This window comes from Hydractinia symbiolongicarpus, chromosome 13, assembly GCF_029227915.1.
Source record: "Hydractinia symbiolongicarpus strain clone_291-10 chromosome 13, HSymV2.1, whole genome shotgun sequence".
NCBI classification, from domain to species: domain Eukaryota; kingdom Metazoa; phylum Cnidaria; class Hydrozoa; order Anthoathecata; family Hydractiniidae; genus Hydractinia; species Hydractinia symbiolongicarpus.
The window spans coordinates 16,140,040-16,164,677 of record NC_079887.1 but is presented as its reverse complement, the minus strand read 5'-3'; the positions used below and the strand labels follow the sequence as shown (position 1 = coordinate 16,164,677).

At 30.9% G+C, this 24,638-nt stretch overlaps 1 protein-coding gene across 3 annotated transcripts; it reads left to right on the top strand.

The window, feature by feature from the left end:
* Positions 1-350: 350 nt before the first annotated feature.
* Positions 351-23,245, top strand: LOC130623381 (synaptic vesicle 2-related protein-like). Of its 3 annotated transcripts, none has more exons than XM_057438856.1 (16): positions 351-489; positions 10,839-10,930; positions 11,353-11,451; positions 11,592-11,663; positions 12,026-12,150; positions 12,487-12,550; positions 12,898-13,023; positions 13,603-13,734; positions 14,092-14,165; positions 17,643-17,731; positions 20,473-20,559; positions 20,744-20,855; positions 21,467-21,548; positions 22,216-22,305; positions 22,500-22,613; positions 22,874-23,245. In XM_057438856.1, exons 1-16 carry the CDS (start codon positions 411-413, stop codon positions 22,937-22,939), a joined length of 1,503 nt encoding a protein of 500 aa, XP_057294839.1. In that variant the 5' UTR covers positions 351-410; the 3' UTR covers positions 22,940-23,245. The 3 variants fall into 3 exon arrangements, with proteins under 3 accessions (XP_057294839.1, XP_057294841.1, XP_057294840.1); XM_057438857.1 differs by lacking the exon at positions 351-489 and adding an exon at positions 6,593-6,719; XM_057438858.1 differs by lacking the exon at positions 11,592-11,663.
* Positions 23,246-24,638: the final 1,393 nt, after the last annotated feature.

Sequence of the window (24,638 nt, the reverse complement as noted above, 5' to 3'; positions counted from 1 at the left end):
GTGTTTTAAAAAAAGTTTTTTTACGCCCTCAATCGTGCAAAATACGATCAAATCCATCCCGATATTTCTACTTGTGTGGTGTAAACACTTGTCAAAAATATAAAAAAATATATAGGAAAGAAAATGGGAAGGCGAGAGAAGATGTAGATGCAAAGGAAAAAGCGTATGTATGTGGCGTAGGTATTGGCGCAGTAGGCGCTAATTAGGGGGCGGTGCATACACAGATTTCAAGCCTCCACCATAGTGCTTTTTGCACTTGTACTTGAATAATTTAACTTTTATAATGTAGGAGTGCAACAGGAACCCATTTGTAATTTGTGGTAAATATTTTTTTTAAAAAATTATGTTTACGTCGCAACCAATCTGTTTTGAATGTCAAAAAATGACTGCTAAGAAAAAAAGTATTTAAAATGGAAGATGAAAAACCGAAACAAGAAAGAATCGCATGTCCTGACAATATTAATGCAGCAACTGAGCTACAATCCCCGGGTAAATATTTTGTTTTGGGTATGATTCTTAAAAGTGCGTTTGGAAGCAAGAAGGACACATTATACTAGCTTAGATATAGCCAAGACACTAGCTATATTTTCTTTCTTTTTCTTTATTCCTATGCTTTCAGAAATTTAATTTTAAGCCCTATATAAATGTCCTCCTGCAGTCCTGGCACAATTCTAGCTTCCTAATATAAAAATATAGCTGAGTATATAAATAAAAATGTGAGTCAGTAAAAGAAGGTAAGACTGTTTGACGTGCTGAACTTTTATAGCCAACTTACAAATGCTTGCAAAGTACTTATGTGTGCGCTTTGTGTCAAACCAAAGACCATTTGTCTTTAAGGCACGTAAAAGAAATTAACATTTTTGATTTATTTCCAAGTAAGGAAGAAGAAGAGTTATGAATTTCCTGAAAAATTAAAGATTTAAAAGTTATATAATAGTATATACTTTAATTTCTTATGTTTTTTTTTGTTAAAATAATAGGTAAATCCTCTCACTTTTAATTTATAACAGTGCCTGTGTACCCGGCAGCTTTGAGGACTGAACATCTTTAGTATAATACAACAATAGCACTGAAGCCTGTAATCCTTATTGCTTAAGGGATCGTCTCCAAGATCGTTTCAGTTTTTATAAGAATTGAAACGATTTGATATGATTGTCCAAATATTATTTGTGATACGATGTAAAAGTCTTTGAAGTTATTGAAACGAATTTTGTAACGATGTTGAACTAATTAAAAACCAATTAAACTTATATATAAATGTAAAATTATTGTTTCTCTTTCTTTTATTCAACACAACATCACATCATCAACAACATCTGTTATCGTAAATATCGTAAAACAGTTTTTCAAAACTAAAAATAAACAGTTTTTCTTAAAAGTAACAATTTCCTTTAAAATGAAAAATATTGCGATGAAAAAAAATTAAGAACAAAGAACGGTGATAGAAAAGCTTCGTTAGATCGCATTTTAAAAATTTAAGAACAAAATGCGGCGATAGAAATGCTTTTTTAGATTGCATTTTAAAAATTTAAGAATGAAGAACGGCGATAGAGAAGCTTCGTTAGATCGCATTTTAAATAATTAAGAACGAAATGTGGTAATAGAAATGTTTTTTTAGATCGCATTTAAAAATAACGGGGATAGAAAAGCTTATTGAGATCGCATTTTAAAAGTTTAAGAACGAAAAACGGCGATAGAAATGCTTTTTTAGATCACATTTTAAAAATTTAAGAAACGAAATGCGGCGATAAAAAAGCTTTATTAAAGATTGCATTTTAAAAGCTTAAGAACGAAAAGCACTGATAGAAAAACCTATGTGACAGCGCGTAGGTTTTAGGGATCGTCTCCAAGATCGTTTCAGTTTTGATACGAATTGAAACGATTTCCATACGATGGAAATCGTTTCAATAATTTTTTTACATCGTTTCATAATCGTATCATGAAACGAATTAAATGTTTCATATTTTATTTGCGAAACGATTTTGTTAAAAATGAAACGATTGTGAAACGATTGTGAAACGATTTTGAAACTATTTTGAAACGATTAGAAAAAATTCTAAAACGATTTGATACGATTGTCAAAACAGCCCTCTCTCCAAATCGACTAAAAACAATACTTTCACTGGCTAGAAAAAATTTTAAAGACGATTTTGAAACCATTACAAATATGAACGAACTTGTTAATAAGGGTTGTTGTCAAAAAAATGTTGGAAGAAAAAGAAAACAACGTAATGAACTAATAAAATCATTAACATACCGTTATTTTTGTATATGTTTTTATAAAAAGTGTGTAAATAGTGTTTGTTATGATATTTCAGCAAAAATTTATTCTCTTTCTTTTCTCCCACGTCGTTATATTAGCGATAGTTAAAAAAGTTTGCAAGTGCCCCCGAAAAACGTAAACACGCTCTCGACGTTCAGCATTCTTAAATCATATTAAACAATTTCATGTTTTGAAACAGGTACAATTTTACTCACAATCGGTATGACGTCAATGAACAGCTGGTATTTACAGAGAAAAAAAATCTATTTTTAGTAAGTTAAGCCATTATCACTAACTAAAATCACTCAGGCTACTGAAATACTGTGGTACCATTCGATTCGTAATAATAATCGAAAAAATTGTATATCGTATTAAAAAGAAGTCCAGAAGTTCTTTCTCCCACACGACACAGCAGGCAATAAGTCAGCCCTGCCCTTGGTTTTGTGAGAAGAGATGTTCTGCGAAGACTCTAACAATTGAGTCTCCTGTACAGTTTTGCTTCATGTTAAACTGTGCCGGTGACAAGCATTTTCGAAGCATGTCACCGGCGACTTCTGCGATATACAACCTAATGATGCCCTAACGTGATGAGTTCTATTAATAATTATTGCTTTTATTCTTCTTATGTAAAAAAAAATTTAAATCAAACATCCTGAAACGATCTCAAATAAATATGCTGAAACAATTTCCGAAAGCAAATCTTTATAAATAATGTTTTTATATACGCAATTTTTTACGATGTAGAAATTTACCTATGTGACAGCGCGTAGGTTTTATGGAGAGACCTTTATTAGATTAATAATTTCTTTTATGTTAAAAGAATGTAAAACAAACACCTTGAAACGATTTTGAAACGATCTAAAATAAATATACTGAAACGATCATAATGATACGATTTTGAAACGAATTATGGTTATGTGAAACGATTTCAAGAATATAATAAAACAATCTTGAAACGATTATGAAACGATTATAAAACGATTTTATTTTTTAATGAAACGATTTACAAAATAGTGAAACGATTTCCATACGATCTGAAACAATTTCAAAAAATTAAACATTACTTTAAAATTGTTTCAAATTCGTATCACATGCTATGCTAATTAAAAAATGAAACTATTTGAAACGATTTTTTTTGAAACGATCTCGGAGACGATCCCTTATTGAGAGACCTTTATAAGATTAATAATTTCTTTTATTCCTTATATGTTAAAAGAATGTAAAAGAAACACCTTGAACGATTTTGAAACGATCTAAAATAGATATACTGAAATATACTATTTGAAACAGTTTTTTTTGAAACGATCTCGGAGACGATTCCTTATAAAAATGTTTTATTTTAAAAAATTTAAAAGAGGAGAAAACGTTCTAAAAGTGCTGTAAAATCAAAACAAAAATAGTCCGAAAGATTTTTTTGGAAATTTAGAAATAATTTTGTAATCTCCCTTAAATTAATAACTAGGCATTGTTTAAATGCACTCAACTGAAAGGTCCGACTTACATGCATGAGAATGTTAAAAACAGGAAATTTAAATTAGCTAAAAACAACAAAAAATGGATTTTTTTACCATCTGCTATACCATCATTCATCATTCATCATCATCATTCTCGGCTTAACGTCTGTTTTCCATGCTAGCATGGGTTGGAGAAACATCAAATCTTACTCTTTGACTGTAATACACATTTTCTGGAAACTCCTCATTATTTGGTTCATATTTGTTAAGAGATTTTTGGAAATATAATTTTTAAGTTTTAAATGCATATGTTATTGTTTGGATGTTATGGATATACACAATGTTTCTTTTTTTAATTTCTTATTTAAAAGAAGTACGTAATGATGAAGGTGTTTTGGCTAGCACAGAGGAGGAGAAAAGGGTAGCTTGGAAGAATTATTATCAGAGGTTGCTTAACACTGAGTTTGATTGGGATGAGGATAATTTGTCTGATGATGATGTTGTAGAAGGGCCAGCTATGCAGATCAAGACAGAATGGGTAGTGGAGGATATTAGGAAATTGAAGATTGGCAAAGCTGCAGGATTATCAGGTATTGTTGCAGAGATGGTAAAAGCATCTGGATATATTGGAGTTGAACTTATTACAAGTCTTGCTAACCAGATTATAAAGGATGGTGCTATTCCGAGTGAGTGGCAGTCGAGTGTAATAGGCACTACAAATGCAATATTTTTGCTCAGACAGCTTCAGGAAAAGTATTTAGGAAAGAGAAAGAATCTCTATTTTGCCTTTGTAGATTTAGAGAAAGCTTTTGATAGAGTGCCACGTAAAGTTATTTGGTGGGTTATGAGAAAATTAGGTGTGGATGATAGCTAGTTACGATGGTACAGTCTATGTACAGCAATGCTAGAAGTTGTGTCAGATTAACGATTCACTTAGTGATGAATTTAGTGTAAATGTTGGTGTACATCAGGGTTCTGTACTTAGTCCTTTGTAGTTTGTTCTAGTCTTAGAAGCGCTGTCGATGGAGTTCAGAACAGGTTGTCCATGGGAGTTATTGTATGCAGATGATTTGGTTCTCATAGCAGAGTCGATGGAAGAATTAGTTGAAAAGTTTGAGAAGTGGAAAGAAAGGACTAGAAGAGAAAGGGCTAAAGGTAAACACAGCAAAGTTTTAAGTCATGATTAGTAGCATTGCAGCCAAGTGTGACCTTGTAGTTGGAAAGTGGCCTTGTGGAGTTTGCAGGAAAGGGGTGGTAGTAACTCAATTTTTTGTCAGACTTGCAAGCATTAGGTACATAAGAAGTGCAGTAATATTAGTGGAAGGTTAAGAGCTGACATTCAGTTTGTATGCAAGTGGTGCAAAGGTGAGATTATAGAGAATGAAGTATTTCCAGCTTTAATGATGTACAACAGTGGCTCGTTAGAGATAGTTGAGAACTTCTGTTACTTAGGTGATATGTTGGGCAGTGAAGGGGGTGTTGGAAGAAGTGTTACTTGCAGGATAGGTTCTGCTTGGAAAAAGTTCAGAGAGTTACTTCCTTTCTTGACTAGCAGAGTCCTGTCAATTGAGGTAAAAGGTAGGTTGTATGAGGCCTGTGTAAGAAGTGTTATGTTGTACAGTAGTGAGACATGGGCAGTGAAGCAGGAAGATCTTGACCGTTTAGAAAGGAATGATATGAGAATGGTTAGGTGGATGTGTAACGCCAGTCTGAGAGACAGAAAGAGTTCAGATGAGCTAAGAAGCAGGCTAAGTCTCCGTAGAATTAAAGATGTTATCCAGATAAGAAGATTGAATTGGCTGGGGCACTTAAAAAGAATGGAGGAGGATAATCAGGTAAGGAAGTGTAGAGACTTGATAGTTCCTGGGGCAAAGCCCAGAGACAGACCGAGAAAGAATTGGCAGGAGGTTATAAGGACAGACTTGATACAGAGGAAGTTGAGTTTAGATCTAACACAGTCTAGATCAGATTGGAAGAGGGTCATTAATATACCCCGTCCAACCCATGCTAGCATGGAAAACGGACGTTTAGCCGAGAATGATGATGATGATGATATAAATGTCTTTCACCTCAAAGTTTTAATTTTGGTTGGTTGGTTGGTTTACGTAATTTTGATTACGTTTTTCGCTGTCCTCTGATATTTTTTTCATGTTCAATGCATTAAAAATTTAGTAACATTTCAAGAATCAATACCACATTATTTTCACCGACAAACAGAATTTTTTTCACAATTTTCAATTGTGCAAATTTATAATTCCAAGCGTGTTGGATTCATCAATCATGTATTTATAGCATTTAAGTTTATACCTAAAGATTTTAATTATATATGCAGGAGAGAGCTAGACACAAGAATTAGATTGTATATAATTGTGGAATTGCTCAATTGATGAATGCTCAAAAGATCTAAACAATTAATGGTAATGTTATGATACAATTAGTTTATTTTCGACTTTCTACGGTTAATATATTTAAAAACAAAACAAATTCTATGGTTTAAACTTTTTTTATTGGGAATGGTGATGATTTGGGCTGTAGTTAAATTTCATGAAATGTTTTTAACATCTTTTTCTACTTACATGTTTTAGTAAACAAACTTCTCAAATTACATGTTTTAGTAGACAAACTTATAAAATGCAACACCTAATTGTTAGCATACCTGTGGTTATATTGTTGCTTCATTTTAATTTCTAAAAATGCTATGGTGATTATATTTTCCTTAATAGTTGGTCTTTAATTATGTGCTGCAGCTTGTTGAATCTAACTCATATGTATGTTTCTAGCGTTATTGTACTGTTGTCAAGAAGTTATAAAGAAAACATTTTTCAGTTATATTTTAATCTGTGTTTATATCTGTTTGCAAACACAACAAGGGTTTGTGTATTATTGACCTTCCTTGATGTTTTTTTACATTTTATATTATTTCAAATTTTAAGAACAATAAAGATATATATGGGAACATAAATAAAGTAAAATGTATCATGCAGAAAAAACAAAATCAGAAGGTGAGACTTCTTTTAGCCTGTTAAATATTTTGATTTTTATATAAGGATTTTGTTTAAAACTTTGACTGTCCTTAATGTATATAATATAATTGTAATGCAGATTTTTTTTTAAACGTATATTTTAAATTCACATGTGCAGTTGATAAGGTTTTCATTTATACCACTTTTTTAAGAAATAAATGTTGAGAAAATGTGTTTCTCTATCAGACGGATTTTTCATGTAGTGATTGATTGACCATGCTTGAATAAATCACTTGATACTAGTTTGGTCCCACATTTAGCTGAATCCACATTTAGCTGAATGTTTTATGCTGTATATATTTGGGGAATTTCGGAAGAAGTTACTTGATTATACAGTTTAATGAAATAAAAGGATGTAATCCAGAAATCTAAAATAGGGCTGTTAAATCCAAAATGGAAATTCCATTAACATATTTTGAGGGATATTAATGAAATTTTATTGTTTCACAACTTGTATGAAATGGGTTATAAGTCCTAAATTGTGGAGTAAATATAGTTAGCTTCTCTTATAAATTGGGAAATTTCAGATAAATTAGAAAAAGCTGTTCAACTGCTACTGACAATGCTAGATTGCACTCTGAATTATTGTGTGAGCATTTATGTCACAATAAATTTTGTTAAGTTGGTGTCTTGACAAAATATTTGTGTGTCATAAAAACAAAATATTTGTGTATCATAAAAACAAAATATTTGTGTGGGCAAGGGTGTGTTGATGTGCATTCACGGCATGCCATCATCTCCTGTAGGATTTGTTTGTAATTTTACAAGTAGTGCATGTTTTTCACTGGGATGAATGTAAAATGTGTTAATTGGTTAAGAAAAGAAAAAAGTTTGTTTGTTAAATTTTGTTTATGTGTGGATTAGTTAAAAAAGATGTGTATTCTCGTTTTATGTATATGATTTTTAACGTTAACTCAAATTTAATGTGATGTTAATGGGAATAAAGATATAGTTTTTTTAAAAAGATGTGTGAAAATATTATGCAAATTAAACATCAAAAAAATTATAACAAAAATAAAAATAGGATAAGTTTTCAGAAAAAAACTCACAATAATCTCTTTAATAATAGCCGTATTCTGTGCCTGCCTGTCTGCAAAAAAACAATAAGTGCTACGAAAACATAAAAAGGGCAGGCGACCCAGTAGACTTTTCCACAGGTTACTGAGTAGTTAATTTATATTGGTGCTGAGCCGATATCAGAGTCAAGAGACTCTGTTACCCTGCAAGTCCAAGCAAATCCATTAATATTTTTCTTATGTGTATTTTTGCTTTTAGTTTTATTAACAACCTATTCTCAATATTTTTTTTTTACCTATTTAAATATTATACTAGTTATTAGACCTGTGAAAAAATCTTACAGAAGAACAATAGAAAAGATAAACAATTTGAATTTTTAAAGAATGACTCTTTCATAGAGAAAAAATATTTCTTTAGAAATTTGTCTTACTGTGCAGAGCTTAAAACACTGGTCAAATTAATAAAGATTATATATGTGTTTTTTTCAGTGAACGATTAGGGTGTTCAGTGACCTGACAGGTTTTTCCATCCGATTTCAAGTTATTTAGCCTTAAGTTTCAAGTGCACTGCTATGGTTTAGCTCATTTTTAAAATGCAATTGACGTCAATTCCTTTGATCTTATTGATGTCTAATTTACTGTATCTAATTTTTAAGTATTACAGACCTAAGATATTAATAAATAAAAAAAATTAACTTATTCAAAGACGTTAGTTATTCCTTGTTTAAAATACTTCCTTTGTCAATTATGTTTTCTTTCAGCGTTACTAATTTAAATATACATCGAACTAAGTAAAAAATTTCTTGTTTAGCAAACTTCCTTTGCAATTACTTTTTTTTCACACTTCTCAGTCTTACTTTACAATAAATTTATATTATCTTTTGTTTTTAAATAAAGTAAAAATTATTAGGCTGTTTTTTTACCTAAACCAATTCTCCTTGTATCAGCACACTTGTATTATGGCGATATCTTATATAGTTCTATGTAAATCAGTAGAAAAGTGTGTTTCAAACAGGAAAGAAATCCAAATTTCGAGTTAATTTTCAAGAGTTTATAATAGCAATAATGGCAAGTTTTTGCAAGAACTAATTTTTCGCAAAATTGACAAAAAATTGTTTAATTTGGAAAAACCCTTAATTCCTTTAAGGTATCAATTCTCATCATCATCATTCTCGGCTTAACGTCGGTTTTCCATGCTAGCATGGGTTGGACGGGGTATATTAATGACCCTCTTTCAATCTGATCTATGTTAGATCTAAACTCAACTTCCTCTGTATCAAGTCTGTCCTTATAACCTCCTGCCAATTCTTTCTCGGTCTGCCTCTGGGCTTTGCCCCAGGAACTATCAAGTCTCTACACTTCCTTACCTGATTATCCTCCTCCATTCTTTTCAAGTGCCCCAGCCAATTCAATCTTCTTATCTGGATAACATCTTTAATTCTACGGAGACTTAGCCTGCTTCTTAGCTCATCTGAACTCTTTCTGTCTCTCAGACTGGCATTACACATCCACCTATAACCATTCTCATATCATTCCTTTCTAAACGGCCAAGATCTTCCTGCTTCACTGCCCATGTCTCACTACCGTACAACGTAACACTTCTTACACAGGCCTCATACAACCTACCTTTTACCTCAATTGACAGGACTCTGCTAGTCATCAAAGGAAGTAACTCTCTGAACTTTCTCCAAGCAGAACCTATCCTGCAAGTAACACTTCTTCCAACACCCCCTTCACTGCCCAACATATCACCTAAGTAACAGAAGTTCTCAACTATCTCTAAGGAGCCACTGTTGTACATCATTACAGCTGGAAATACTTCATTCTCTATAATCTCACCTTTGCAACGCTTGCATACAAACTGAATGTCAGCTCTTAACCTTCCACTAATACTACTGCACTTCTTATGTATCCAATGCTTGCAAGTCTGACAAAAAATTGAGTTACTACCAACCCCTTTCCTGCAAACTCCACAAGGCCACTTTCCAACTACAAGGTCACACTTGGCTGCAATGCTACTAATCATGACTTTAGACTTTGCTGTGTTTACCTTTAGCCCTTTCTCTTCTAGTCCTTTCTTCCACTTCTCAAACTTTTCAACTAATTCTTCCATCGACTCTGCTATGAGAACCAAATCATCTGCATACAATAACTCCTATGGACAATCTGTTCTGAACTCCATCGACAGCGCTTCTAAGACTAGAACAAACAACAAAGGACTAAGTACAGAACCCTGATGTACACCAACATTTACACTTCTTGCTTATAATTTTTTGTTTAGACAACTTTATGTTAACAACTTTTTTTTTTATAATTAAATTCAATATTCAGATTTTTTTGTTACAGAAATGGGGCTTTATCTATATATTTATATAGTTATATTTAAAAAGCTTTAATTCCTATGTTCTTTTTTGTAGTTTTTGAAAATTTATAATTTTTTGTTCTTGTACGTGAATGCGTGATAGTTTCTGTCTTTGCTCTTGTTTCTTTTTGCACACCTAAACTCACTTACCACTTAACATTATTTCGCAAACAATTTTTCTTACTTCCACTTACAGTAGATAGTAGGTATATATACAGTAGGTATATAATTACAAGAGGAATTTTATTAATTATATTGAAACATTTGGGCTTAATTTTTCTTAAAAGTTTGTTTGAAATTTCATGACAAACTACAATTCATTTCATCAATCAATCAATTAAATAGAGAAAAATTGTGGTGAACCACAACATTGACAGACATGCATTAACAAACAGATTATTGTGCTTTATTAAACATAACTGTATATATGTGATAAAAATTGCGAGTTTATTTAGGATAAGGATAATTTTCTGTTTTTCGTTGTGTTGGAGATGATCTTTGCTTTAAAAAGTGTTTAAAAAAAAGAATTGTTTTAAGGAGCAAATTCCATAGTTTAACCTTGTTGTGCTTGGTAAAAGTTTTTTCTTAGACTTTGTAAGCATGTGTAAGAGCTTTTGCTGAGTAATTAATTCTGCCAAAACAAGAAAAATTGCATAGAACTCTGTTTGTTAGTTACCATAAAATATTTTGTATTAATGATTTCTGCTTCATTTTATTTAGGTGAAGAAAGTTACACACTTGACGATGCTATAGAACACTTTGGATTCGGTTCTTTTCAAATCAAAGTTATCCTGATAGCTGGCTTATCATGGGTAATAAACTTTTATGCTTTAAAAATGCGTATGTGCATATGCATAATGTATAAACCTAACAAAGGAAGATTCTTGCTGCGTTTTGTGCGGTATGAGTGTTAGCCTATGAAATGCATTAAGTTGTAAAAAGTTGCATATTTGGTTGGAAAATCCTATTGTCATTCAAACTTGAAGGAAGTTCTCTCGACCAGGGTGATAAATTTTTGTGGTGCTACTTCTATCATGAGCCTTCTGTACCATAACAAGTATGCAAATAAGTTGAAAGGGTCTGGGTTTGAACCAAGACCTTACCTTTTATTCAGCAGAAGCCAGAACATATTCAGCTTATTGAGCTAGCAATTATGATTTTAAGTTTTCTTGTTCCCCTATATGAAAATACAAGGTGCAAAACTAGTATTGTTACCATTTTTTGTTTTTCATAGATGGCAGATGCAATGGAGATGATGGTACTATCCATCTTATCTCCTGTTTTGATGTGCGAATGGAATTTGACAACTTTCAAAGAGGCTTTAATTACAACAGTATGTCTGTTTTGGTTGCTTTGTTATATAACCCACCCCTCCTTCATATTATGGTCCAGATATTCTATATAAAAACGCCGTGTTTTATGTCATGTCATAGTAAAAATGATCTAGTCATTACTAAAAATTTTTTCCTGCAGATGGTCTTTTTGGGTCAAGGTATTGGTTCTTATTCATGGGGATTTGCCAGTGACAAGTTTGGGCGAAAAAAGGTAGGTATACCAATGATATATCTTTTGTGTTTATAATACCCAATTTCAAGTGTATTTTTGGTAAAATTTGTTTACATAAACCTTTTTTTTAAAAGTTTTTTTTTGTGTAAGGATATATGACAGCCAAAGAACATACGTAAAATAAACACTATGTCACGCTACAAGTATATATGGTGAAATGCGTTAAATTGAGTTTCAAGTCCTGAATTTTTAAGTTGTTGGGATAAGGGAAAACATGATAGTGACTGGAATAAGCAAATACCCACGTGAATAGTAAGCAGAATTACAGTGATAGCAGAGTAGGATGTTTTTCACTGACCTGACCTTAGTTTATTGCTTATAAACGATAATACGCTTTTTAGGCTCTATATTTGAGTGTATCATTGGTTTTATTTTTTGGCATTCTCAGTTCACAAGCACCTTCATATGTTTGGATTCTTCTACTTCGACTGCTCGTTGGATTTGGGATTGGCGGTGTACCCCAAGCGTATGTGTTTTTTTTTGTTTATTTGTATTATTACTTCAAAAATATCTTTTATGTAACAAACTATTATATGGCTAAAATTAGGTTCATCATTTTAATTTTTACCTTTTGTGTTGACAAAAGAATGAGATTACTTTGCCATCTTTGAAATAGGTTTGTAAATGTTAAAATCACCTTTTAGATCCTAATATTGTCTAATAAGATTCAGGTCTGGTGTGAATTTTTTTGGATATTTCCAGCGAATTGTTCTGCTATCAAGCTATTGGGAAAGGTTTTATTACACTAAATTACACGTTAATAAAAAAACATGTTTGACATGTCTGTATTTAATTTATTTAGTGTTACCATAGTAACTGAGTTACTACCTTCATCATCAAGGGGACGGTCTATTGTCTTCCTAGAGGTATGAAATTTTGTTTTATTTGTTGCTTTCTGAAGTTTTGAAGATTTCTGCTTTATGCTGAAGGGGGTTTTAGCGATTACTCAAACACAGATGTTTTCAAGTCACAGATGTTTTCAAGTCAAACTAAGTGCCAAACTGTGTGGTAATTATGTAACGTGGCTTGGATGTTGGTTCGGATTGCGTATAATATTGTTGATAAAGAATTTTTATTGACCGTCCTGCCTGTGAAGAAACTAGACAGTTTCAATGTGCACCGTTAAAAAGAAGTCCAATTTCAGAATAAAAATCCGTCCACATCCAGATACGCAACTCACAGCCACAATAATTGCATCATTTCATTCTTTTAGTTCTTTTGGGCCATTGGGTCAGTTTTCGCTGCTGCTATAGCCATTAGTGCTATGTCGAGTTTGAACTGGAGATGGTATCTCATCCTCATCACTCTACCAATGCTGTTGTTTATGGTGACTGGGATTGTAAGATGTTTCTTTGTATTTTCACTTTATATGAGGGAAATGATTTTGGTTTCATAAGTTGCAGCAAATGTTAAAATAAATTATTAAAACAATCTCAAAATTGGGGAAATAAAAAATTTGGTCTGCGTATGGTTTAACTGTATTTTTTTTTCTTGAACTGCTACTTGTTATGACAGATTTTTTGCTCTTGCTAACTTTTATATTAAGCTTTCTGCGCAGTATACCATTATCAAAGTTTTTTCTTCTTTCTAACTTTTATTTTTTGCGCAGTATACTATAATCAAAGGGAAACTGTTTTTCACGAAATTAAAGGTGTACTCTAGTGATTGAATTCTAAGCTGCGCTAAACTGGATAGGTTGCAGCGTTTCTTTGAAATCATATACCAGTTTTCAGCTTTTCATTGTGTGCCCGGAAGAACACGATTACCGATTATCTTATTAGTGCGCAATTGCACAACATTCTTTAACATTTTTAAAAATTTATATCCAAGTATCGAAAACTTAGACGCTGTAATTTCACATCAAAACAAGGCCTCTTTATGCATTTCCAAAAAATAATAAATTTTGTTTATGTTCTAGTGGCTTCCTGAATCACCTCGATTCTTGATGACTACTGGCAAAAATAGAAAGGTTTTGGACCTGCTGGAGAGAATTTCGAAGAGTAATAAAGTGCCCATGCCAAAAGGCGTATTGGTGACCGGCGAAATTAATGTATGTTATTTTTATTTTTTTAAACAATGTTGATGGTTGAAGTTGATTTGCATACCCAAGCTTCTTATCAGCATTGTAGTAGTGGTGGTGATTTATATTTGACGTGGTTAGCCTCACTTATTTCGTGCTATGTACCCTATTAAATTTTTCAGGAGGGACCACAAATGATCCATAGAAATCTTAAATTTTTTCCCATCTGGACAACAGCCTTATGTGAAGATCGAACAGACTACCTTTTGGACACAAATCGAGCGCTTTCCTTTATCGACTGAGCTGACGTGGGGAAGAGTGGGTGATTTCGCTTCGTTCTAGACTATGTCGGAAAAGTGTTTAGATTTTGTCTTATGTTCTTTTCAGACTAAGCGTGGAAGGATTTTCGATTTGTTTACAAAAGAATGGAGAAAGACAACTGCGTTACTTTGGATCATTTGGTAAGTTCATTCAAAATATCGACACAGTTGACTCTCGATAACTAGGTTGAACTTTTTTTAAGGTCTCGCGTGAAAGTTCGAGTTATCGAGAGTCAACTGTATATATACAAAGCACATTTTAATAACTTGCAATACCTTATTCCAAAATATTATAATATCGTTCTAATTTCATTTAATTTCATAACATCGTTGCCACAACAACGCTAGCAGATAATAGATCTATTGTCACACGAACCAAAGGCATTCGAAACCAGATCACCAACAATATTATTAAAATCAAACTTGCTTGATTTTATTCAAATTCTAGTCGTTAGCCCGTGGAAAAATCCACGGGTTCGCCCGTCCTTTTAATACCACATCACGTGCGTCTCGCTACTTGCGCAGCTAAGCTACCATTTTGCGTGACAGACAGACAGACAGCCGTATACGGGTATTATAATATAGATTATAGCCATGCAGCAAATTATGAGGTTATGACGCACATGCCAGGTGTTGAAATTAAACATATAGCTATATTGTAAGAGATTTTAAGAAATTATATTAATATTTGCAGCCCCATAAGGGGCGGCTCTTAGTCCGCCAGGCGTGAATAAAAAGTTTTTTTGCTGAGCGAAATCTTGCGTTTCGTGCTGTGCTACTTGATTTCGTGTAAACAAACTACTTACGTAGTACAGCTTCGAAGTAGCACAAACTTTAAAATAAAGGAATAGAACCTAAGAAAAGTTAAGAAAAATTAATTGTGAAGCTGTACTTAAAAGCCAGGTTTGTGACATCAAACTGTCATGGCGGCAAACATAGAAAGGTTTGAGTGAGTATTGTAACTGACACTGATGCCAAGATGACAGTAATCTGGAAGAATCTTTTAATGATGACAACTTTATACATTCTTGCATTACATAGCTGTGAAAAACACTTTGTTGATAATGTTGATAGCTAGCTAGATCAATTTCCATGCTGGACTCATCATTTGCACACTGCTTAAAAAGCCTACACCCTGGAGGTAGCTAGCTATATGTCTATGTAATGTAAGTAGCTGCAGCATTTTAATTTTTTTTTCTTTATGTAAAGTTCTGTAAAGTCCTGCAAAAAGAATCTGTAAGTTTGGATTTGGGAAAGAGAGAGCACTCGCATTTTTCCAAACGTCCAATTGACGTTCGGCTAAACTTCAGAAAATGTACACAAAAAAATTTAATAAAATATAAACTGCAACACAGTTACACACTTACTCACTGAGTCCACTTGGAAATTCTCATTCTTTGTGTGTAGCTAGAAGTGCGTATTTGTGTTTGCAGCTTTGATATGATAACCAAGATTTTTCTGCACAAATCCTACAGTTGCTCCTGGCGTTCTCACGAAGCCACCCACCCACCATGACAAACGTCCATGTAGCGTATCAAAGTGTACAAGGGGAAGGGGGTCTTCAAAGGCCCTACAAATCTATATACGCTTTAAAAAATTAGTGCGGTTTTTTAGGTATCTTTTCTGCAAAAAGTGCGTGGTTATTTCAACTTTAACACCTTAAACCTGCCATAGTTACCAATTGTCCTTTTTTCAAGTAACGTGTTATAATTAATAGTCATTAAGTTGATTTTTCGGGGAGGGGTGATCTGTAACTCGGAAAAGGGGTAAGTCGAAAGCAAAGCATACAATGGAGTATAAGATTGACTATTAATAGTATGTACGCATTTTTGAATAGACCCATTATATAGTTGTTGACAAATGATTTTTGTCTGTTTTACCCGCATGTGACTGAAAAGAAGGACAAATTTAATGGAGATCCTAACTGGAAATATAAAAGACGTACTTGTAAATGATTAAAGGTAAAGTCCTTCTGATACGTTACAACCAGTAAACCACAAGGTTTTTGGCTTAAACTTGCAGCAAAACTTGCCACCATTAACATGAACTGATGCATATATCTATAGATTTTGTTTTTGCAGATTTTATAGATTATGCCTTTAAATTTTTTAAGCTATAAATTTGATTTAAAAATATAAAAGCTGCAGGTCTATAGTAGACCTGCAGCTTTTATATTTTTAAAGTAATCGTTGGATTTTTTTCTATATTTTTATGCTGTATGATATATACTTTTACATTTTTTATGCGTGTGTCTGAAAAAAGTGTTATTTGTCCTAAAATCTTATTTTTTGATTGGGATTTTTTAATTCCTTTTTTAAATAAATATTTATAAAGTTTTATTTTAAATGCTTCACAGACTGCATTTTAAACGAAAGTATCAATTGTGCACGTAAAACAGTATAAATATAGTCCTATTTATAGTGAGGTAGAATGTAGCATGAAATTCAGCCGTATATCACTGTATATAATACTGTGCAAAATAATTCTTTAAAAAATTTAACTGAAATATTTTGCTATTCTTTCCGGATTCTAATAGTTATAAACTGTTTGCTGCTCTTGAAAAAGTCCACTAGAAATAAAATCGAATGTTGATGTAACTTCCAGATTTAAACCTAGCATGCGGAGGTAGAATGTGCACACGTGATCAGATAAAACGCACTGAGTATCCTTTCATTGTGCACTTCGCGTGTTGGTGCAACCTCGAGCCCAGGGTTTATAAAAAGAGAACCAGTCCTGGGGTCAAGGTTGGTGTTGGGGCTAATCATGGCTTTGGAAAATAAGGGGTGCATATGTATCAGATTTGAAAGAACAACTGTCATATCACGGTAAACAAGGGCGACAAGTAGTTGCAACTATATACTAGTATAAAGTATATTTCAGTAATATTATACAAGTGTATCAGGTCCTTAAATATAAAAAGTTACTAGTTAATTTAAAACCTGTAATTAAAGTTTAAAAAAATATTTTTTTCTAGCAGTCATAATACAAAGCTCAAATACGCGTATTTCGCTCTTCTTTGATTAACGAAAAAAAAATTAGTATCGTCCTGACACGGTTCACTCACTTAATGTGATTAGGGTAGGCTGCAGGGCAGCTGATATTGTAAACGTCTTGAAGAAAGCAAGAGAAACTGGTTGTTAATGAACCCTTTCTCAGAATAAAGATAAATATATTTTAATGTTTATAGTAAGTACTTCAGCTGAATCACGTTTATCAATTTCTTTTTTATAAGTAGTTTTAGTCATTCGTGTTAATTCCGCGATCATCAATTTTCTACTTCGTAAGGTACAAGGGAACTGGTAATGAACACCTTAAATATTTTTCTTAAAATGACACTTTGGCACGCTTTATGTTCCTAATTACGGCACCACCGCCTAACTACGTGACTTTAAATGTAATATACCAGGATTCGGACGCAAACAAATTTGCTACATTCAGGAAATGAGTAAGATCGCTCCTGTCGACTGAGAAGAGTCACATTAAAGTTATTAAAATAATTTTTATCAGCAGCTTAATTACAATGTAATGTCTGATTATTTTTTAACATGTTTTTTAACAACCTTTGACTACATCACGTTATATAATTTCCTACAGATGTTCTTCAATTCATTTTCTCAGGTTTACTTCGGCGTTTGCGTATTATGGTATTGTGTTACTGACTACTGAAATATTTCAAACCGGTTTAAACGGATGTCATCCCAATAAAAGTGAGTTCGTCGTGTTTGTTTATTCGTTTATTATTCATTCATTCTTTTATTCATTCTTTTATTCATTCTTTTATTCATTCTTTTATTCATTCTTTTATTTATTCTTTTATTCATTCTTTTATTTATTCTTTTATTCATTCTTTTATTTATTTTTTTATTCATTCTTTTATTTATTCTTTTATTCATTCTTTTATTCATTCTTTTATTCATTCTTTTATTCATTCTTTTATTTATTCTTTAATTCATTCTTTTATTCATTCTTTTATTTATTCTTTTATTCATTCTTTTATTCATTCTTTTATTCATTCTTTTATTCATTCTTTTATTCATTCTTTTATTCATTCTTTTATTTATTCTTTTATTCATTCTTTTATTCATTCTTTTATTTATTCTTTTATTTATTCTTTTATTTATTCTTTTATTCATTCTTTTATTCATTCTTTTATTCATTCCTTTATTCATTCTTTTATTCATTCTTTTATTTATTCTTTATTCATTCTTTTATTTATTTTTTTATTCATTTTTTTATTTATTCTTTTATTCATTCCTTTATTTATTCTTTTATTCATTCTTTTATTTATTCTTTTATTCATTCTTTTATTTATTCTTTTATTTATTCTTTTATTCATTCTTTTATTCATTCTTTTATTTATTCTTTTATTTATTCTTTTATTTATTCTTTTATTCATTCTTTTATTCATTCTTTTATTCATTCCTTTATTCATTCTTTTATTCATTCTTTTATTCATTCTTTTATTTATTCTTTTATCCATTCTTTTATTTATTCTTTTATTCATTCTTTTATTCATTCTTTTATTCATTCTTTTATTCATTCTTTTATTTATTCTTTAATTCATTCTTTTATTCATTCTTTTATTTATTCTTTTATTTATTCTTTTATTTATTCTTTTATTCATTCTTTTATTCATTCTTTTATTCATTCCTTTATTCATTCTTTTATTCATTCTTTAATTCATTCTTTTATTCATTCTTTTATTCATTCTTTATTCATTCTTTTATTTATTCTTTTATTCATTCTTTTATTTATTCTTTTATTCATTCTTTTATTTATTCTTTTATTCATTCTTTTATTCATTCTTTTATTTATTCTTTTATTCATTCTTTTATTCATTCTTTTATTTATTCTTTTATCCATTCTTTTATTTATTCTTTTATTCATTCTTTTATTCATTCTTTTATTCATTCTTTTATTCATTCTTTTATTTATTCTTTTATTCATTCTTTTATTTATTCTTTTATTCATTCTTTTATTCATTCTTTTATTCATTCTTTATTCATTCTTTTATTCATTCTTTTATTTATTCTTTTATTAATTCTTTTATTCATTCTTTTATTCATTCTTTTATTCATTCTTTTATTCATTCTTTTATTTATTCTTTTATCCATTCTTTTATTTATTCTTTTATTCATTCTTTTATTCATTCTTTTATTCATTCTTTTATTCATTCTTTTATTTATTCTTTAATTCATTCTTTTATTCATTCTTTTATTTATTCTTTTATTTATTCTTTTATTTATTCTTTTATTCATTCTTTTATTCATTCTTTTATTCATTCCTTTATTCATTCTTTTATTCATTCTTTAATTCATTCTTTTATTCATTCTTTTATTCGTTCTTTATTCATTCTTTTATTTATTCTTTTATTCATTCTTTTATTTATTCTTTTATTCATTCTTTTATTTATTCTTTTATTCATTCTTTTATTCATTCTTTTATTTATTCTTTTATTCATTTTTTTATTCATTCTTTTATTTATTCTTTTATTCATTCTTTTATTTATTCTTTTATTCATTCTTTTATTTATTCTTTAATTCATTCTTTTATTCATTCTTTTATTCATTCTTTATTCATTCTTTTATTTATTCTTTTATTCATTCTTTTATTTATTCTTTTATTCATTCTTTTATTTATTCTTTTATTCATTTTTTTATTCATTCTTTTATTTATTCTTTTATTCATTCTTTTATTTATTCTTTTATTCATTCTTTTATTTATTCTTTTATTCATTCTTTTATTCATTCTTTATTCATTCTTTATTCATTCTTTTATTTATTCTTTTATTCATTCTTTTATTTATTCTTTTATTCATTCTTTTATTTATTCTTTTATTCATTCTTTTATTCATTCTTTTATTTATTCTTTTATTCATTCTTTTATTCATTCTTTTATTCATTCTTTTATTCATTCTTTTATTTATTTTTTTATTCATTCTTTTATTTATTCTTTTATTCATTCTTTTATTTATTTTTTTATTCATTCTTTTATTTATTCTTTTATTCATTCTTTTATTTATTCTTTCATTCATTCTTTTATTCATTCTTTTATTTATTCTTTTTTTCATTCTTTTATTCATTCTTTTATTCATTCTTTTATTCATTCTTTTATTTATTTTTTTATTCATTCTTTTATTTATTCTTTTATTCATTCTTTTATTTATTCTTTTATTCATTCTTTTATTCATTCTTTTATTTATTCTTTATTCATTCTTTTATTCATTCTTTTATTTATTCTTTTATTCATTCTTTTATTTATTCCTTTATTCATTCATTCTTTCATTCATTCTTTCATTCCTTTATTCATTCATTCTTTCATTCATCCATCCCCACACATATTTTAGATTATTGTTTCATTTATTCATTCATTCCATTTATTCACCAATTATTTTATTCATTTATTTCATTTTTATTTCGTACATTTATTCATCCATCCATATTTTTAGATGACACAAATACAATAACAACGTGCAAAGAATTATCAAATAAAGATTACGTCGATTTTATGTTGACCAGTATCGCAGAGTTTCCAGGTATACTATTTTTTTTACATAAGCAAAATAAGCACCCCAACCGCCCCCTCCCTTTGAACGTCTTCTCTCTCTTTAAGTGAGCGCCACCCCCTCTATTTTCAAAATAAGGCGGACGTTCAATAAAATTTTTCTCAGAAAGTAAATACAGTAGCACATTGGTAGAAAATTTTATGTTTGTTTCCAGGTTTATTGCTCGCCATCATTTTAATCGAATGGATCGGCAGGAAGAAAACGCTTGCTGTGTTGTTTGGATTAGCTTCCATCTCTTTCATGTTACTAGCTATATGCACGGGACGGTAAGCAGTTATATTTGCAATCAGTCACGTGCAGACCCAAGAAGTCATATTTGCAATCAGTCACGTGCAAACCCCAAAACTTAATCTTCTTTAATAGAAGAAAGTTTCATGCAAATTTGGTCCTGAATCTCTATAATAATAGACCTATTCTGTTCAAAATGGCTGCGCCGAAACTTCATTCTCGGTACCATGCAGAGTAAATAACGTGCTGACGGGCGAACCCGTTGACTTTTCCACGAGTTAACGACTATATTATAATATTCGCTGTCTTTTTGTTTGTCTGTGAGCCAATTAAAAACAGGGGTTTTGTAATCGAAAACGCCATTATAATCGCATCAATATTCATAGTAATTAATCCCCTTCCAAGTAAACTTCATTACTTATCTTAACAAAGGGCAAGGATGCGCGAAATAGCGATGTGGGAGATATAGACACGGCAGATCTCACGTGGAATTTTTCACAGACTAGCGGCTAGCTTTAATTATTTCGAAAATTGTGAATTTGTTGAATATTTTTAATGAATCTGTACGAAACTTAACAACACCAAACGAATTTCGAGGATTGTATTATGATTGTACTAGTAATTATATTTGTTTTTATTTTTGCTTTAGAACAATGTCGGTGATTTTCATATTTGCTGTTCGCGGCTTTGTTACTGGTAGTTTTCAAGCTGCATATGTATATACACCTGAAGTAAGAGCTTCATTTTTTCTTGTATTTTTTTGTGTCCCATCAAAGGTCAGCATAAAATGCGCTGTCGTAAAACACTAGCTGAAAACCTGAAATATTCGGCTAGTGTTTAATTACAGTATGCCACCTTATCGACCCTTATAACGCCGGTCCAAATTTACCACCGGGCCCACTTACGCTTGCCCTTATTGCGCCGATTTCAAAAATCGCCCTTCCGCCATTAAAGACCGGTGTTAAAAAGACCCCCATGTAAAAAAACAAATTTTTTCAAAATTCGCTACTTTAAACCCTACGCACTCCAAAAGGACACCAATATGCTTTGTTTTATGGAATTTGAATTCTTTTACTTGACTTTATTTCCTTTTTCTTCTTTTTTACGTTGACTGTGAAACAGAAACAATACCTTGTGTACAATCATTACAAATAAGCTCTTATGTCTTCGAAGTCTATTAGGGCAGGAAAGATTACATCTCTATTAATTAAGTAATTTATTTTTTTAAAAAACAATAACTTGCACAGGATTTTTCTGCATTTTATCTTTGGAGATCAAGTTATCACAAGTATTTTAGCCCAGGAGACCGCTTAAATAGTCGGACTGAGTTGCTGGAAATTCGAGTAATCGAAAGAGGTTCGAGTTATCGGCAGTTAAATTACTTGTTTTCTTTCTTAGGTGTTACCAACGAACGTACGTGCTGTTGGTTTGGGTGCTTGTAGTATGTTTGCCAGGGTGGGTGCAATGGCAACCCCCTTTGTTGCACAGGTGCGGTTTTATTTCATATTTTGCTGTGTATTAATTCTGAAGCATTGCTTTCGGTTTATTTTTTTTGTTTTAATTCTGAGTTTTGTTATAAATATTGCTTTTTGACAAAACTAAGAATAAAATCAAGAAAGTTGCAAATGAATTCTTTGCATCAATCTCAAGTTGACAATCAAGGTTATAAACTTCGTCACTAGGTTTTAATTCATCACTCGTTTTATTTGGTGGTGGGTGTTTACGCCGCACTTCTGGTTGCTTGTGTCATCGCTTCTCTCTTGCTGCCAATTGAAACGAAAGGCAAAACTCTCTCGGTAGGTTCATGTTGGCAATTTTCGTGATTTTTCCCAATATTTTCAAATATCTAATGTAACAAAGGTTCATTAGTTTTCGAGGGAGGAGGGAGGAAAAACCTTCGCTTGGTTTGTGTTTAATATTTACTTCCGAGCACGTTATTTTTATTACTCCTTGCCTTCTTTTTCTTGGTTCAGATTCATGATCGCGCGTTGTATAAAAAATAGAGGGTTTTCAACAGCAATACCAGTTTTATTAGAAACGAAAACTTTTTTTTCAGGATTCGACACATTCAAGTAATGGCTTGGAGATGCGTACTCGCGATGGCTATCAAAGTTTCAAATAAGAAAAAAAATGTAAACTCAAATTTTATAGTTTAAGAGCTACTGACAAAATTACATTTCATTCACCTCAACTTGATACATTGGCTGATGATGTAAATTACTGTGTACATGAAATCTGTGAAATCCCCCAACACATCACGTTTGTTAAGGAAATCTAGTCTTTGTACTTAAAGTCAATATATTATTCAGCCTTGATTGACATAAAATGTTAGCTTTTGGGACTGTTTGTATTTTTAAGTAGTGTTTTGAATTGTATATGCTAACCATTTTCTAACGAATCAGTCAATATATTTATGTATTTATTTCAATTTAGTGTATTTTCTTTTTCAAAATAACCTAACTTCGTTCCTGCTTAAGGTGTAATATATCAAGATTAGTGTCAACTTCAATTTCTACCTGGGAGACAGTTGATCGTCTACCAGGAAGGGGCTCAATACCTTAAGTCACCACTCATCATCCGATCCGTCTTAACCGCGGTGCAGATCAGACATTTTCCAAATATTGCTAAAAAATGCCAGCAATATATTTAATACAACTGGAACATCACATCAGAAATGTTAAGCTCTGCACTGTTTTTTATTTTTTTTTAATATCGTCTAGGGTTTTTGATCTGCTCTTTAAAAATCAGCATTAAATGTTTGTTTCTTTAGTATATTTGTGTAATACAAACATTAAAGAATCAAACTGACAAAATTAGTCATCCAAGCTTTCAAGAAAGTATGTGTTCTCTCCAAGTAAGATTTTCATCTTAAATCTTGGAGAGAACACATAAATGTTGTAGAAGAAAAAATCGCAAAGAATAATGGCATCTTTTTTATAATTTGATAGAACTTGTTAAAAAACAAATATTTTCTCTTTTATACATTGCTATTTAAATTATGCAAACATTGCTTGGTGCAACATCAACGTTGACAAAATATACTAAAATATGCAATCAGACTTATCTGGATCGAAAGCAGTTTATTCCACCCATTATCATTGTGTTCCATTTAAGAGAAAACTTTACCAACAGCAAAGTATTGCTACCTTGAGAAAAAAATGTCTCTAGAATAATTTTTTGAGGAAATTATTTTGGGGATTTTGGACCAAAATTAGTTTCATAAATTCGCACTTTTTAGAGCTCATCAAAATTCTGCTGCTGTTCAAATATCGATTTTTTATTGATATATACATCTATTTATTGTTATCATTCTGCTTGGAAAATATTTAAAATGCCAAACTAGCTAACCGTGAAGATTAATTCAGTATTCTCATAAGAGCATCCTATCACAAAAAGATATCAGCAAAGAGATATTCCTTGCAACTAAATATTTTGTTTACTGGCATAATTTTAGGTTGAATCTTATCTGACCTATTTCTGAGGTTAGAATAGATTTTAAAATTTTCTGAATCTGTATCTTGGTCAAAATTGATATGCTGTCGAAACAGCTTATCAGAGTCTCTGAAAAGGGCTAAATTCTAAAACTCAAAAAGTGTGATGATAATAGAACTATTTTTTGGCTCAATTTCATCAAACCAATCTAAAACCATATCATACCAAATCTCAAGTCAATATTTTAATTTCTACTGAAGTTATGGGACGCTATATAAACTATATACTCGGTTTAGACTTTTTTTGTTATTTTTTATGTTCACTGCTTTGTAATTTGTATCAAAACTCTTGAGATAATATATCACAGTGGTGAGCTGTTAAATATCTAC